The 18,337-nt window shown below is 43.7% G+C and overlaps 1 protein-coding gene across 2 annotated transcripts in view; it reads right to left on the bottom strand.

Annotated features, from left to right (window-relative positions):
- The window catches only part of LOC133124615 (transmembrane 9 superfamily member 2-like), a 22,623-nt gene extending 4,715 nt beyond the window's left edge, over positions 1-17,908 (bottom strand). The window contains exons 1-17 of one of the 2 annotated variants that reach the window (XM_061235967.1): positions 17,606-17,908; positions 16,415-16,482; positions 15,081-15,174; positions 14,585-14,712; positions 13,622-13,751; positions 12,680-12,807; positions 11,814-11,925; positions 11,584-11,663; positions 10,606-10,711; positions 9,296-9,346; positions 7,957-8,089; positions 7,182-7,301; positions 6,234-6,291; positions 5,956-6,115; positions 4,899-5,050; positions 4,067-4,178; positions 3,295-3,466 (exon numbers count right to left, since the gene is read on the bottom strand). In XM_061235967.1, the coding sequence (XP_061091951.1) occupies positions 3,295-3,466; positions 4,067-4,178; positions 4,899-5,050; positions 5,956-6,115; positions 6,234-6,291; positions 7,182-7,301; positions 7,957-8,089; positions 9,296-9,346; positions 10,606-10,711; positions 11,584-11,663; positions 11,814-11,925; positions 12,680-12,807; positions 13,622-13,751; positions 14,585-14,712; positions 15,081-15,174; positions 16,415-16,482; positions 17,606-17,737 (1,936 nt within the window). In that variant the 5' untranslated portion in view covers positions 17,738-17,908. The remainder of the gene's footprint in view (positions 1-3,294; positions 3,467-4,066; positions 4,179-4,898; positions 5,051-5,955; positions 6,116-6,233; positions 6,292-7,181; positions 7,302-7,956; positions 8,090-9,295; positions 9,347-10,605; positions 10,712-11,583; positions 11,664-11,813; positions 11,926-12,679; positions 12,808-13,621; positions 13,752-14,584; positions 14,713-15,080; positions 15,175-16,414; positions 16,483-17,605) is intronic. The other variant, XM_061235968.1, reaches the window with a different exon arrangement.
- Between the last annotated feature and the right edge of the window lie 429 nt (positions 17,909-18,337).

Genomic DNA, 18,337 nt, shown 5'->3' with positions numbered 1-18,337 from the left:
GTCACGGGCCGTTGAGCCTGGGCGGGCCGCACAGGACCGTGTCAGCCGTCAAACCAATCAGGGCGAAGGCCGTCTCCCTCAGGCCACCTGCTCAACGCCTCCACCACTTCATCACCGGTGCAGTCAATTCAGGAACTGAAGTCTAATTCAATAAATTGATAAATTGACAAAAAAACCATAAGCAGCGTTATGGGAATCGTTTCAATTGGAGATTGGAATTTGGATTAATTCAGCGAATCCCCCAGCCTGACTGCGGACAGGGTTTTCCCCCCTTCAGGCCAGTTCATCTGAGCACCGGGCGTGTTGAACACAACCGAGCACAGCCCAGAGGTGCCCTCACTGGGAGCAAACTGAAAGGCTTGCCGGACTGACACAGACCTCCCGCGCGATACATGGCTGAACTGAAAATTGAAGCCGTCTTCTGGAATCTTCCTCCAGAGAGAATTTAACATCCCCTGGTCTGATGTACTGAACAAGGAGCAGCAAAGCCCTCCACAAAGCCACCAGCAACCACTTGAAGAGCAAAAATGTACCTCCACTGCCACTCTACTTCTGAGACTCCACAGGCAATTCACACATTAACTTATACAGTACTGTACTGCAAAAGTCTCCAAAAAAAATTCTATGAAAGGTCCTAAATAAATGTACTATACATTTTACACTACATTTTAGTAATTTGGCAGGCTAGTTAAAAACTGAATCAAATCAATATTTTTCGTGACCACCCTCCGGCGTTAAAACTGCATCACTTCTCTGAGATGGCCAACGCTGTCCTGCAGTTCTATAAGACAATCGGCAGGGAGGTTGTTCCAAGCATGTTGGAGAACTTTGGTTGGCTCCTTGCTTCTGATCTCAGACAGCCTTGATCAAGTTTTTGTGTAAAATTGCTTACAGTAATATGTTACTTTTTAAAATTAAATACACAAATGTCTCTGTAAAATTAAATCTTTTAGAAACCGAATACTTGGAAATCTCAAATGTGTTCCTTTATATTAACACACACAAAAAAAGAAACATATATATAATAAAGTCTAGGGTGCCTAAGACATCTGCACTCTTATCCAGAGCGACGTACAGTTGATTAGACTAAGCAGGAGACAATCCTCCCCTGGAGCAATGCAGGGTTAAGGGCCTTGCTCAAGGGCCCAACGGCTGTGTGGATCTTATTGTGGCTACACCGGGGATCGAACCACCGACCATGCGGGTCCCAGTCCTTTACCTTAACCACTACGCTACAGGCCGCCCTGCGACTTGAACCCGTGACTCTGCGTTACAAACTCCGTTCGACAGGGATCTCAATCTCCAGTCACTGGGAGGCAGCAGTGTCTGCTGGGATTTGTAGTTTCCTTTCAATCAGCAGCCAGATTGAAGCCTCAGTGCCAATCGGGGTCTTAAATGAAGCACTTCAGTGTTGAGCCCCTCCTGCGGCCCTTCAGGAACACAGCCTCAGATAGGCTTTTATCATATAGATTTGCTGATGATATGCCTTTTTAAAAAAGCGCTATTAACGATTTCATCGTCAAAATATGAGCTTTAAAAAAAAAAAAAAAACTGACCAGCCTTTGTACCCAATGGCACAAACTGCATTACGTTATTCAACAGGCCGTACATAAACGTCTGGAAAACATTTCAACTGCTTTAAACTGGCAGGCATAAGCACAAGTTCAATGGGGTCCACCATGGACAATGTTTGATTTCTTTATTTTTTTTATTAGGCCTATATTAAATGTGTAGCAGATAGCCTAAACAAACATTTCAGCCTTGCCTGTGTCCATAAGCGCCGACCTTAAATGAGAAATGGTAATGCCAAAATGATTGAATTATTACAGGCAAATGTGCCTGATGAACTGATGTATTTATTGTGGAGAGACAGGCCTCCAGCGCACAGGTCAGGAGTGAGGACAGAGCACGCTCCTCCATGGCGGGAGGAGGACAGGTGAGCACGGTCACGCTGTGTGTGTGCCGTGCCAAGTCATTTTAATACGCTGCGTTTTTACGATAAAAGCACAGAAAAAAAACCCCATCAATTACCATATTTTTGCACTTTGAAATGGCAGTTTAAACCAAAGACTGGTGACTCTGCAAAAGAATGTCAAAGCTGGTCTGCAACATTCTAAAACTAACCCGTGAGACGCCGGCGAGATGAGATGTTGTGATGTTGTTCATGGTTACCACAACAACGATTCATTACACTACATTCCATTACATTACATTAATGGCAGACGCTCTTTTCCAGAGTGACGTACGGTTGATTAGACCAAGCAGGAGACAATCCTCCCCTGGAGCAATGCGGGGTTAAGGGCCCAACTGCTGTGCGGCGATCGAATTACCGACCCTTGCGGTCCGAGTCGCGTACCTTAACCACTACGCTACAGGCCGCCCTCACCCCTTTCTTGTTTACAGTTACTTGCTGGTAGCGAAAACCTTTGTCAAAGGTAATCGGAGCCAAAGCTCCAGACGTTGGGGCCGGCACTTCAGCACCCAGAGTTGTAGGCTAAGGACAGTAGTTCATGGACCTCGAGTTACCATCCTTTCACCCGTCTTTTCCCCGAGCAGTAGGCGCACCTAGAAGAGCGGGTGTCACTGTTGATTCAGAGACAAAACAGAAAGGGCTGATCCAGCATTTCCCCAGCGCAGAGACGTAAATACGCCACTCAGTTACGTTGCTTTCTAAAACTTGAATGAGTTTTGAGTTCTGAGATGAGTCAAGGCTAGACAAATAGCTGAAGCAGCCAAAGCCATTTTGATCAGCGATTTCTCTCAGCAGCATTCTAAAACGTTTTTTTTCTCCGCCTGGGCGGCCTGCAGAGTCCTGGTTAAGGTACGTGACCGGGTCGGTTGGCTCGGTCCCGGGTGTAGCCACAATAAGAGCCGCACAGCCGTTGGGCACTTGAGCGAGGCCCTTAACCCTGCATTGCTCCAGGGGAGGATTGTCTCCTGCTTAGTCTAATCAACTGTACATCAATCTGGATAAGAGCGTCTGCCAAATGGGTGTCTCGGTGGCGCAGCCTGTAGAGCACTGACCGCATGCTCATTGCGAGCCGCGACGTCGGTGGTTCGAATCCGACCGAGTCTTCCCCTCTCTCTCTCTTGCTCCCATTCTTCCTGTCTCTATATACTATATACTGTCCAATAAAGTTGAAAAAGGCCTAAAAAATATCTTAAAAAAAAAAAAGAGCGTCTGCCAAATGCCATTAATGTAATCTAATGTAATGTAATCTAATGTAATGTAATGTAATGTAATGTAATGTAATGTAATGTAATGTAATGAAAAAAAGAAGCGAACGGTCTCACCTGTGAAGAGGAAGAAGATGAGCACCATGATCAGGGTGTAGCCGAAGTACAGGATGGTGCTGGCGGCTCCGATGATCTGCAGCTTGGAGAAGAAGTAGTGCACGGCGTAGATGAACAGGTACACCGCCGTGAAGCTGCTGGTCAGGAACGCCCTCCACCACCAATGATAGTCCTGAGAGGGAGAGGGAGAGAGGGAGAGAGAGGGATTACATTTAATTTAAAGACTAAGCATTGTGTGGGCAGTTGTGATTTCAGACTACACTCTCTCAACTCTATTCTTCTTGCTCTTGAAGTGTGAGGTGTGTGTGCTGTGGGCACAGGTGTGTGCGCTGTGGGCACATGTGTGTGTGCTGTGGGCGCAGGTTTGTGTTTTATCCCAGGACGACCACACCTGGTTCAACCAATCAAGCAATCTTGGGTCTTCAATTAAGACTTTGATAGAATCAAGTGTGGCGGTGTTGGGCTAAAACAAAAACCTGCACCCACATCTTAATCGGACAATACTGGACACCTCTGAGTCAAGAAGGTAGAAGTCAGCTCTTCATCATAAACAGGCAAACAGCTTCTACCAGTGTGGTAAGAAACTTTGCATTTCACAGGAGTCGGGTCCACACTCAATAAACGGCTCAATGGTTGTTTACGCTTAACTGACTTGGGGGCTCCCTACTCTGTTCTTCGAGTTGTGCCATCACACGGGAAGCCCACAGTGAGGCCCCCCAGAGGGGGGATGAGGTACCGCAGCGCTTCAGAAGGAGAGCGGGGGTTCCCTCACCTCAGCGCACAGGTGAAAGTAGCACAGCAGGATGGTGGCCTCGGAGCAGGTGATGAGGAGGATGATGAAGACCAGGAACAGGAAGCCAAACATGTAGTACATCTGATGGGACCTGGGCGTTGGGGGAGGAGGTGGTCCGGTTAAACAAGAGGTTCAAGCGCAGCATTCCTCAGCTTACTAACCGCAGACGATAGCAGAGACAACAGCACAGACCAAGAAGACATAAGGATTGGTGGAAAGTGGTTAAGGAACTGGACTTACTGGTTCATTTCCCAGGGGGAGCGACTGTCAGCCAAGTTGAGCAAGCTACTTAATCCAAACTACTTCAAGTACAATACATTCTATACATACAAGCAAGGTAAGCTGATTACATCGCTCTGAGCAAGAACGCCTACACGTGGAATGTAAGGCATACTGATGTACCGGCTCTTAAATACAAGAGGCAGAATTCAAAGGTAAGGCATGGTTTTTGGTTTGGTTTGAAAAATAGTTCCACAGTGCCGGGCTAAAACAAAATCCTGCACCACAACAGCCCTTTTCGCATAAGATAAGATTGGACCCTCCTGATCTAAGGCCTTGTATGTAGTAATTGCCACCTCATAGCCGGCCACACATGACATTACATTAATGGCATTTGGCAGACGCTCTTATCCAGAGCGACTTACAGTTGATTGACAGCAGACAATCCTCCCCTGGAGCAATGTAGGCTTAAGGGCCTTGCTCAAGGGCCCAACGGCTGTGCGGATCTTATTTTGGCTACGCCGAATCGAACCAGTGACCTTGCAGGATCCCGGTCATGTACCTTAACCACTACGCTACAGGCCACACCCACCATATGCTGTTGAGGATGAAGAAGAGCTGGATGAAGATGCAGCCGAAGGGCAGGATCCCGCCCATTACGATCCCCGGGATGGGCTTGGTGAAGAAGGACTGGTCGGGGATCTGCCGAGGGATCTGATTGGTCCGTACTGGCTGCTCGATCGGCTGAAGACACACACACACACACAACAAAGGTCAGCACAGTTCAGAAGTGGGTGTTTAGGTCACAAAATTAGACACAAGAACTCAATCTGCCTTCAAGGAACGGGGACTTCAGCACAGCGGGATAACCATACTTCTTGTTAAGCAGAAGGGCCAAGGTTTGAAAACAACACACACACACAAACACAGATAAAAGACATACAAAACCCCCCCCCCCAAAAAAACCACAGGCTAATAGGTCTGCAGTGGCATTCGAACCGCAGCCCACTGTACAACACAAGCGACAATCAGCGCTTCACATCGCCATCTGCAGCGGCCTTTCACATGCTCACTGACGTCACCGAATTCTGCTGCACCTGCACCACCTGACCGGGCGGGGCTGTCATTCCTAACCAGCTCAGGTGAGATGTGACAAACGCAGAGCCGTTTATACACCTGAGTGTAACTTCTCGCACGTCACTGAAGGTGCTGCAGAAATTTCATCTGAAGGCACATGATGAAAATAACTGAACTCTTATAACTCTTTTACTTGGATTGTGTGACTGTCTTCTGCTTTAAAATGTCTTCAGGTGTTTTGCAAAGCTCTTTAAATAAAATGTATTGTACATTACATTACATTACAAAGCATTTCGCAGCATTTAGACGTACAACGAAGTGCAGATCGAACACAGGGACAAGTGTGAGGAGGACCCTAGAGGACAGTACGGTTCCAAGTCCTAGCGTGACAATACAGATACAGTTGGAACCCTTGAAGAATACATCAACTTACAAACTAGCATACCACGGTTGGCAGCTACAGTTGGCAGCTAGAATACCCCGAGTACAACAATACAATATCTAATAGAATACAACCTAATACATAATAATAATAATAATAATAATAATAATAATAATAATCAGTAAGTCACCTGCTTCTTGAAGCCGAAGTACGCCCCTACAAAGGTGAGCGGCACAGAGATGCCGAACCACATGGCCAGGATGGCCACCAGTGTCCCGAAGGGCATGGCTGCTGATGACCCCTCCACCCACAGGATCAGGTTCATGAGGAAGAAATCTGCGAATATCACCCTGGAGGGGGGGGGAGAGAGAGACAAGCACAGCACCGCACGCTCAACCATCGACCGCCGTGACCACCCCACCCGGCACACGTCACACAGACGGAGAACAGAAACTGAGGGGGACATACCCTGGGCACAACAGCGCAGTCAGCAGGACGTTGGTTTTCCACTTCTCACCGCCGAAGGCTGGGGGCACACAGAGAAAAGGGTTTTTCAGCTAAAATGTTTTACTTGTACTACATTACATTACATTACATTACATTACATTCAACTGGCTTTATCAGAGCCACTTACAACAGAGGAGAAACAGAAAGACATTCGCAGTGCTGCCTCACCAGGCTAAAAACATCCCCGCAGCAGTGTGAAAGATCACCAGGACTAGTGCAAAGTCACTACACTGTAAGTGCAGTCGTAAGAATTCTAAATACATTAAAATACATATAGACTACTTCTATAACAAGCCCAAAGAAGAGGATTCAAAAACAACCTTGTTTTTATTTATTTATTTATTTTATTATTTTATCCCTAATATTTCGCGTGGTGTATGTGAATTCCTAGGATCCAAACTGTACATTTTGTTTTCATAAAACTGTCACTTGTAAATGTTTTATTGTATTCAGGGCTCCCCTGAAAAAGAGTCCTTGGTCTCAGTGGGACTTCCCTGTAATAAAGGTTTCGACCCAGAGCTATAAAAATGAATACCACAGGCGGGAGTGCTAGGGGGTGGGATGAGGACCTGAGAGGACAGCAGATGCAGACTGAGGTGTGGAGACTGCATCAACATCAGAGAATTAACGACTTAAACATTAAGCACATAACTCCTGGGTGTGTTCTGCAATTAGATCATATAAGATTGAGTGTAAACAGAGAACAAACAGCCCTTTCAATCCACATTCAGAAATGATGGGTCCAACCAAAATGGTCCTTTGGTTATAGGTTTGTACCGTACAACCTTGTGATATGCAAGACACATTCATGGATATACAGTACAGACCTTACATACATTATTATAGAAGTTAAGACTAACAGACAAAACAATCATTTGGACTACTTTAAGCACTTTGAAGCACACTCACTCTTGTACATGCGGGCGGACACGTAGCCAGCTGGGGTTCCTAGCAGAACCCACAAGACGACTGCACAGGTCATCAGAGCGCCGCGATTGGCTGGAGACAGGAAACCCAGGCAGGCCAGAACTGGAGGGCAAGAATACCGTCATCATCGTCTTCATCATCATCATCATCATCATCCTCATCACCACCCTCATCATCACCATCGTCATCATCATCATCATCATCACCACCATCATCATCATCACCACCATCATCATCATCATGATCACCATCATCATCATCATCATCACCACCATCATCATCATCATCATCAAGATCACCATCATCATTACCACCACCATCATCATCATCACCATAATCACCATCACCATCATCATCATCATCAAAATCACCACCACCATCATCATCTTCATCATCATCATCATCATCATCACCACCCTCATCATCATCACCATCACCATCATATTCACACTGATAATGAGAGTGGAGTGGACTGGTCTCCAATAAAGATGAGGTTTCCCCCTTTTTTTAAATAAAGGACACAAAAGAAACTAAGCTTTCAATGGTCTGTTTTCAATTTTGTGCCATTATTTGAAAAAAAAAAACTTGTGTTCTGTTGCATTTGTATAGCAAATTGTACAGAGACACTGCACTGTCACAAAGATGCTTTACAGTGGAATTGGGCACACATGTAACTCTGAACCCTGCAAGAAAGCCCTGTATGCGAGTAAAACAATATTGGGAATTGAGAGAGAGAGAACCTTGTTTCAGTACTCACACAGGGTAATGAAAGTCATGATGGAGATCTGCACTCCCTGCCCAAGGAAGACGGACAACAACATGCCCATCCGCGGCGGCCTGAAGACATCCCCGTGGACCTGCTTCCACCCAGACTCCTCCTGGGCCTCCTCCTGGAGAGACAACACACAGCCAATCAACGGCCAGGGACGCGATCACATGACGAGCGACAGCCACTGTACACCACTTTAGACGATCACCAACACGAGAACACCCAGTCATGTGCCACCATCTAGCCAATCACCGACAAGATCATCGCGTGTGGGAATTGCGAAGCCGCTCACTGCAAAATCTGGTGTGCAAGTCGGTATTTTTTTTTTACGTAATTACAAAGGTTATACAAAAATGAGTGAATGAGTGGAGCGAGTTAATTTTTACAAAATCAGCAAGTCAGGGAAGTGCTTCTCATTCCAACAACAGATCTGGCTAAAGCAGCGGTCCAACTCTACACCAGATTTCACCGTTTCAATACCGTACGGTCGGTTAGAGCGTGACACAGACGGGCCTGAAAACCTCCCACAAGCACCCACCAAACCGCTACGGTTAAAAGGTAACTTCACCATGTAATCACCGTGTAAATACGTTGCTTGCTTTATAGATCAGAAGTTTGGGAGGTATATTGAAAAGTAAGGGATTGTTGTTGGGGTTTTTTTTCCCCTACACAGCCTCTCAATTTCCTTCTATAATTTCTTTCAAATGTTTCATGCAACATTTTGTTCTACTCCTCTCCATATGAAACTTGTCCCGGACCAAATCTATTTATTTCTGACCAAAATGCTAATATAGGCTAATATAAGTAAAAATTTCAGTCTAAACCAAACATTCTCCATTTTACTGTCTTCTCAGCAACACCAGTCAACAGAAACGCATTATGCCGATTGTAGCATCCCTTCTGTATATTGCCGCAAGGATTATTCTTTTATTTTTAAAAAATGTTTATTAAAACAATAGGGACACATTAAAATTCCACACAGTAAGAGGAAAAAATAGCTAGGCATATAATTAATAGACTATACCTCAGTTAAGCATTTGGTGTCTGTATTTATCCATTAAGGGTTCGAGAATGAGCAAAACAACATGATTTACAGATGCAATTAGAGAAACAGTGAGAAGGGGAGATGGAGCAATATTTCCTTGGATTTTATGACTGCAGGTAGATCATGAGGCCACAGAGGAATGGCAAATTCTACGATGTGCAGTATGCGTTGGTTCTTAGTTAGTATATTTCCATTTCGATACCAACCAAGGTCAGTAAGGTAAGGAGAAGTTACCCTTTAAGCACCACTCATTAGACGTTTGCACTCTTTTTACCAGCTTACATAGGAAATAAAGGCATTCTTGGGCTGTGGTGGTATCTTTACCAAGTCTGCCTGTGAATATTACAACAGAAGTTTACAATCGTTTGGTAATACTAGCAGGTCCAGAAACCAGAACACAATGACATTCTTCAACAACATCTATGTACACTCAGTGAGCACTTCATTAGGTATTTATTAGACTTATGTTTTAGACTTATTAAGTCTTCAACTGCTGTAGCCTACCCACTTAAGAGGTTTGACACTTTGTGTGTTCAGAGATGCTCTCGTGTATACCACTGTTGTAATGCACGGTTATTTGCATGGTTATTTGCATGGTTATTTGCATTACTGCCACCTTCCTGTCAGCTTCGAAGAGTCTTCTCTTCTGATCTCTCTCATTAACGTGTTTCTACCCGCAAAACTGCTGCTCACTGGATGTTTTCTAGAGACTGTTGTGTGTGAAAATCCCAGGAGATCAGCAACCTGAGACAACTGTTGGGAGGGGGGACACCCTGTCTGGCACCAACAATCATTCCACAGTCAAAGTCACTGAGATCACATTTCTTCCCCATTCTGACATTTGAAAAACAGCTGAACCTCTTGACCACGTCTGCATGCTTTTATGCATTTATAGTTGCTGCCACATGATTGGCTGATTAAATATTTGCATTAACAAGCCGGTGTACAGGTCTACACAATAAAGTGCTTAGTGAGTGTATATGATATATAAAATTACCAAATAATTACCAAAGAAATAGGTTGTTCCTCAGCTTTGCCAAAGTGCAAATTCACATCGAAGATACTTCACATTTTAAAATGTAACAATGAAAAAAAAAAAACGTTATAAAATAATTTTCTGGTAGCATAACAATCAGTCTCCTATATATGCATTTTCCCAGATGCCCCTGTTGTTCCAGCGCTGATTCATTAATGTAGCAGGGCTGGGAACTGTAGGCCAAAATGAGCAGGAGTTGAACCAGTCTCTTTTCACCACAATCTTACGCAATAACATCTTTCAAAATATAATTGGTGTAGACCAAAAAAAAAAGCACATCATTTTGGGACCGTGACTATTATTTGAGAAATAGTGCTTTGTTGGAGACTGAACTGAGTCATTCCCTGGGAGAATTAATGTACTTCTGAAAGAGAAGTCGCAGACATTTAATCTCTTATTGAATACTCATTAAATTAGGAAAGATATGGAACAATGAAAATACAATGTTTCGGGGCTTAGCACTGTTTTATTCATACATTTACATAAACGGTCAAAAGGCACCGTGTTTGCTGAAGACTGTAGCTGATTGGTGGGGTCAGCAGAAAATGGGCGTTACCTGGTCCAGCTGGTTGTACCTGGCGATGTCCTTGTGAAGGGTCCGCAGAAGAATCATGGCCACCATGCCCGACAGGAAGAGTACGATGACCAAGGAGTTCATTATACTAGACAAAAAAAAAAAACACACCGCAAATAATCTTTTAAAATTTACACAACGCACCCAGACACGTAGCCATGCTACAAGCAACCAAGCAATGACTACATTACATTACATTATTGGCATTTGGCAGACGCTCTTATCCAGAGCGACGTTCAGTTGATTAGACTAAGCAGGAGACAATCCTCCCCTGGAGCAATGCAGGGTTAAGGGCCTTGCTCAAGGGCCCAACGGCTGTGTGGATCTTACTGTGGCTACACCGGGATTAGAACCACCGACCTTGTGTATCCCAGTCATTTACCTTAACCGCTACGCTAAAGGCCGCCGTAAAAGCTCTAGAAACGGTCCCTTGAGTTTTATGGCTCAATAAGACAATAATGAAGAGATAAGAGACAAGGCTTTTTTTTGTTATGCGCATATGGCATGGCTGTTTCGAGAGGTCTCAAACATTCCAGGAAAAAGCTGCGAGTTAACCAATCACTAGGCCCAACCAGCCTTTTAGGCTGAGTAATGCCCTTCACAATGGGAGTGAAGGGACTCAGGGCTAATACAATGTGTTAGAAAAAGTGTAAAATGGTAAATGGTAAATAGTTGGCATTTATATAGCGCCTTTATCCAAAGCGCTGTACAATCGATGCTTCTCATTCACCCATTCATACACACACTCACACACCGACGGTGATTGGCTGCCATGCAAGGCGCCGACCAGCTCGTTAGGAGCATTTGGGGGTTAGGTGCCTTGCTCAGGGACACTTCGACACAGCCCAGGCGGGGGATCGAACCGGCAACCCTCCGACTGCCAGACGACTGATCTTACTGCCTGAGCCATGTTGTCCAGGTGTACTTCCAAAATTAGATTTTTTTTTGATGATAACTTACCTAAACCACTGAATGTTGGTGTGAGGCATGGAGACCAGAATGTAGTCCCACCGGGAGGCCCATTTGATGTCATTGTTTTTCTGTGAGAGGGGAGAACCTGCATTAACATATCACTACTGCATAATGTAACCGTTGGTTACTGCAGAGGCAAATCTGCACCAAACACAGCCCATGAAAACACACAGGCAAGTCATATATCGTTTCTTGAAATCATTAAACAGGGCACTTGCCTCATAGGTGATGGAGTAGGTGTAAGTGAGATTCAGTTTGCCTTTCAAATCTCCAGGAAGCTCCATGGGGGGCCCATCACAAGTTGGGTTTTCTGCGTTACCGTGCTTTACGCTGCCAACCCAAACAAGACGTGCTACACATGAGGCACATGCCACGTTCTCATAATATCCCATCTGACGTTAAATCTCACGCATCACAACATCTGAAAACTTCTAACCGTGCGCATTCATAGCACTGTGCTAATGGCCTTTTGCCATCTTCTGGCGGAGTAGAGAACTACATTATTCAATGATTTCACAATGAGATCACTCCTGGTCCTGGAGAGCCGCAGGGTGTGCTGGCTTCTGTTGTCACTCAGCACTTAATTGATCAATTAAAGCAGTTATAATTAACTCACCCCACCTGGATTATTTGGTCTGAATTGGTCGCTGATATTAAGGCGAAAAGCAAAAACCAGCGTACCCTGCGGCTGGGTAGTGCTCTCAAACTCCTAGAGAGTTTACAATTATTTCAATTATTTGCTGAATTAGGGCTGTAGGTTTGCACATAATGTATATAAAGTGAAGGTTATGTTGTCTAAACAACAAATGTTGCTTATATTCTGCAATGTAATGCAGTTAAATGCATGCTCAGATGCGAAATAGGCCATATTCAAAACATGCCTTCTTTCATTCCTTATGATTCCTTCACAAAACACAGACGAAAATGTACACATACATCCAATATTGATTATGTTACAAAGGTATGCAAAACTATATACAAGAGATGGCTCTCATTAGCATGTTCAGCAGATTTAGACTGAAAATCCATAATTACACTCGGAACAGAAAAAGGAAGACGACCCCCATGTGAACCCCAGTGATACCTCCTGGGCACCAGTCTAGCTGCCACCAAGCGCGACCCTCTCCAGCCCTCTCCCTCCCCGCTGTGATAGGTTATAGTGATGTCCACATGATTGAAGATGTAGAACGTGTTCCTCTTGTTGAACTGGGACTGCAAAATACAGAACACACCCATCCCCGACCAGAGGCCATCAAATTCCTCAAATTCACCCATGCTGCCAACACACCTATCCACCGCAACTGACACCCAATTCAGCTATGCTGCCATTTACCCTCTGGTTAGACTGAGAGCTTCGTTGATTCCACTTTGCTCTCTCTCCCAGCCAGGGCCTAAAGATTCTTCACAACACACCCCACAGTACAAGTAACAAGACTTACATGTTTCTAATTGAAGACAATTCATAGTAACTACCTCGCCCGAGGGGGTTGTCAATTCAACCTTCCACAGAAGCTAAAGGTCAAGCTCTGGTAAGCTTACACAATCCAGCCTAATGTTAACAACTAGCATCCAACAGAACAACACAATCCAGCGTAATGTAAAAGGTACAATAGGTAAGATTTTTGTGTTAAAACATTGTTACAAGACCATTGTAAATCCCTTCTTATCACTCTCTGCCTGTGTTTATAGTCTTTATATTCGGGTTTCAAAATATACAGTTGACACTCTGACACTCTGTACCAAGACATTGTATACCTGTACAATAATTCAAGCTCGTTGGTTCGAAAATTGGTTCCAACTGCCACCGCCAATGGCGTTTCAACGTCAGCGCATTTACAGAGAAGGGGGAGGGATAAACAGTCTTGTGGTTTGTTGCTGCTATTCCTCTCTCGACCGTTAGAAGTCCGAAATGACCCGCTGTACCTTTAACGCGAGCATCCAACGGAAAACAACGCGATCCGGCGCAACGCTACCGCTAACGTCGGACAGAAGCCGAACGACGCTGCGGAGGTCCGGACCCACTCACATTGATCACGCACGTGTCCTTCACCCGGCCGTCCGCCGTCACGTAGCAGCCGATGGGGAAGCCGGGGTTGCAGTACTTCTGGTCGTCCTCGACGTCATAGCACCACGTGACGGGCATGTTGTCCACGATCCTGCAACGACAACCGGGGGGGGGGGGCACGCTCAGCTCAACACGCCACGGCTGACCGGGCCAACGGTGCCAATGGAGGAAAGTCATGGCGAAAACATAAAATAAAAAATTTTTTCAAAGCAGGAAAAACATCAGCTGCATAAGTCCTGAATAAGTCGCGGGTGTTTAGAAAGAGAGGTGTGTGGATGGCGTGCAAACACACCACTAGACGACACAACCCTGCTTTTCAGCGACCCTCTCCTCCTCTACTGCGCAGTGACCCTCTCCTCCTCTACTGCGCCCTGAAGGACAGACATTCTCCTGAGAATGTTCAGTGTGCACGTGGAGCGGCAAGGTCTCCACACCAGAGTCGCCGGGAGCGAGAAACAATAAATTAAGAAACCAAACCATAACACGGTGGACATGGTGACAGAGCAGCAAGCAAACCACAAGAACCTGGAGATATCATGACACTCCCTCCAGTTTTTGAAACCGCTGCTTTGCATAACTGTGCATTTCAAAAGCCATTACTACAGCAAGCAGCATGGTTCAAATTTGTTAAAAACCAGCACTCCAGCCACTCAATGACATGAAGCAGCTTCAACAACCTGCTGGAAAACAAGCACACCCGGCATTAGCTTTCTTCAGTAGGACCAAACTGGAGACAAAAGCCACAATACGTGAGTGTTGGATGGGACACGTAATCATGGGGTTGTGTATTTACAATCAGTGTTGTCTCACATAACATGATAACTGACTGTATAAAGGTTGTTATAGTAAATTCACCCAATTAGAAACAAGAATTCCAGAAGTGAAGCGAATAGCAGTTAGAATCCACCAATTGTCTCAACTCACCAGTGATGCTGGTAGTTTAGCTGGATTCCATTCTTTAGGAAATCCAGTTTCTCCTGATCATCCTTTCTTGATGTATCGTATGATTTGGCACAGACCTTCTGACATTTGTTCGGTTTCATGAATGAAAACTGGAAGGGGAAAAAACAGTTCCTGATCTTAGGGAGTATTTTTTACATAGGTTGATATCGTTTTGCAGCTGTTATAAATATAGCCAGTCCAACAAACAATAGCCATTCATCGAAAATCATCAAACACGGACTGCTTAGAATGTGTAGGTTGCCATTTGGTTGACATTGGCAACAACTTGATGGAGAAAAAAAGAGAAAACATGAGGCCTGGAAGGCAAGCGAACTGAACAAACTGGGAAAACAAGTCATACACAGTTCACATAGCAATAAAGTGCACTCAAGACGGCCCAAGACATTAAGATGAAACGTAGTACTTCTGTATGTATTAAGGTATGTTGCAGACCTGAACAAAAACACAAAGATCATACCTTATACGGCGATGACTCGATTCTCTCGCCAAACAGCACCTGGCCAAGGTTTTCTGATGATTTCTTCTCCTGATCATCGTCACAAAAATCAAACCTTAAGAGGCAGGCAGGACAGAATAAAAAAAGTGGACAGCATTAATCTTCGCTTAACACTGCGGTTGATGGTCTCAGGCACCTTCAATAAATATACACAAAATAATACTGTTATTAAAATACATTTTATTTTCCAACTTGTAAAGTGTAACGTAGTGTGCTTTATTAATGGTTCAATTGATTCAACCAAAGCCAAAAAGCATTTTCTTTCAATCAAAACATGTATTTCCCCAAAAACACAATTACTGGCACCTTTGGTTTAATATTTTGCGCAAACACCCCTGCCAAAGATGACAGCCATGAGTCTTTTCCTATAATTTGTGAGAAGGTTAGAGAACAGAGGATTTGCAGGGTTTATTGACATCATGCAGAACTTTTCAAGATCATCAAGATGTTCGGATTTGCACTTATTCAGCTTAGACAACTTGTTTTTGATGGGATTTAATTCTGGAGACTGAGATGGCCATTGGCCACATGTTGTGTTGTGTTGTGCTCACATTTCTGTGTGGATTTTCATATATTTTTGGAGTCACTGTCCTGCTGGACGATCCACCTACGAGCACCTCCATATTTGACAGTAGGTATGAGGTACTTCTCCTTGTATGCCCTCCAAGGCCAAGTTACATCTCATCTGACTAATGAGGTTTGGCAAACTCCAGATGCTTGGTTTTGTTTATTGTGCTCTGTAAGGGCTGTCTTCATGCCACCCATCCTTGATATGGAGGAGGTGCCATTTTATGGTTCTTTTTGGGACTTGGTGACCCCAAGATGTAACCAATCTCTGCAATTGTTTCCAAAGATTCCTTGAGATTACTGAGATTAACCAAATTAAGTTAAATTATATTGCCAATTTCACTTTGATTTTATTTACATTGTTTTTACAAAATTATTGTTTGGGGTGCCAATATTTTAAAAATATTTTACTTCATAAAAGCATGACAGTAAATGTATTGGAATAAAAGTATAGTTTCCCCAAATGTTTGAACCGAACATATAGATTATTAGATTATATTAATAGCATTTGGCAGACTACAGTTGATTAGACTAAGCAGGAGACAATCATCCCCAGGAGCAATGCAGGGTTAAGGGCCTTGCTCAAGGGCCCAAAGGCTGCGCGGATCTACAGAATAATTCTGGAGCCCACTGTATATTTGCAATCAGGATCTAAAACCAGCACTCTAATCACCCCCAAGAAATGTGAAGTATAAAATAATGAGAAAGCCAACCATGTCCGTACTTACACATCATATTCATAAGGCAACACGGACTCCACAGAGTCAAGGCGATTCACGAACAGCTGAATTAGAGACTGAGGAAAAGCAAACAGGAATTCTGGATGTAACATAAGTCAAGACATTGTGGCAACACCTTATGCTAAATGTATGGTATATATTTTCACGACTACTTGTACGAAATTAATATTTGCATAACTGCACCACACACACATTGCAGAAACAATATAGGCCTAATTTTAATCCTTCACTCCTTGAATGCACAGTAAATATATCTAAGAAGTACGGTAAGCTATAATTTGTGATATTGTTTGAATGCAAGTGAATAAATAACATTCAGAGAGGAACTATCCTATTACTCCAAACATGTGAAAATAAACAGGAACCATGATAAGCACATAGATCAGTGTCATATAATATTACGTGTCGGAAGTCAGCAGCCCACGACGGGATTTGCGATGAAGTAATCAGATAACATTTTAGCCTAGGCTACAGAATTAACTTACAGAAATACAATTAACATACCCAGAGTGTCCGTACAATCTGTAAAAACGTCCCTGACCTCCGTAACGTTAGTTAGTAGTAATTCTATAGCTACCGAGATACTACAGTACTCTGTAAATTAAGTTAACTTAGTTTTACTTAGTTTTACCTTGTAAATATAACCTACATAGTAAATAACTCCTGTTATAAATTTAACTAAAGACTGGACCGGACAGCTAGTTACCACGTGCCTAGGTTATTAGCTAGCACAATTGGTCATACTGGTAACTGTTGGCTATGAATCCGAAGCCAGTTTAAATGCTAAGTTAGCAAGCTAGCAGCAAAACGACGTCGGCTACACAACAGTAACTATAATACGAATATTCTAAAAAAAAAAAAAAAACTACAAAATGACTACATTAAATGATCAACTAGCTAGCAAAAACACATCATCAAGAGTCTTCGCGTAGGTGAGACTTACTCAGACTTACTCACCTGGAAGGGCACCTGCTCACTGTCTACCCAAGTCTTGGTAATTCCCTTAACAGTAGTTAGCTAGCACTATAACAGTTGTTGTAAGTTAAGTTGCTAGACAGAATGACACAAGAGATAATAACTGGGTAGTTAGCTAGCTATATATCCAAACTATGGTAATGTTGCTGACCACCATCAATACAAGACCACGTCAGATTCAATAGAAATAAAACTGTTAGCTACCTGACAGTCATCGCCGCTGTCCTTAACCCCCTCGCAAAAGCTTACCGGGGCCAAACCCGGAAGATAGAATCCGGAGCAAAAACGACAAGCAATTAATGTGCACAAAAGTCCCAAACCTACGACCGACTGCATCTTCAACGTGTCAGTTCTATACTGTTATGACTTTACTCTTAGATTCCAGCGTTGCAGTCGTCCGAGAGGAATAGCTGGGTAACGCGCTGCTACGACCAGTCAGCATCAGCTTCGGCACTCATCACAGTATAAACTTCGGTTGCTTACTGACGTTGGAAGTACGGTTGTCATGTCACAAGCACACGGGCTGCTGGGTAAGCTTTCTGAATGGAGCGGTTTCCACTTAGCTTACAGCGGAAAAAGGAACACCGTCACACCCCCAGCTAAAGCTAGCAATATTAGAAGAACAGTTTATGAAAATGAAATTTCTAAAAACAAAAAAAACACAATTGTGAACTGTGGGAACGCCATATATATATGTATATAGAGTCGCTAAATAATGGGACATTCTATTTTTCAGTACAAGTGTCTTCTTCTTTAGTGGTGTTTAACAGACGGTGGACAACTAAGATTTGTACATTACCGCCACCTCCTGAATATCTTACGTTATCACAATTTATTATTTTATATATACATTTGTATAGTATACTTTATCGTGTATACACTCAGCGATCAATTTATTATGTATAACTGTACACCAGCTTGTTAATCAGCCGATCA

Source organism: Conger conger, chromosome 3 (assembly GCF_963514075.1).
Source record: "Conger conger chromosome 3, fConCon1.1, whole genome shotgun sequence".
NCBI classification, from domain to species: domain Eukaryota; kingdom Metazoa; phylum Chordata; class Actinopteri; order Anguilliformes; family Congridae; genus Conger; species Conger conger.
This window is presented reverse-complemented; position numbering and strand designations above follow the sequence as displayed.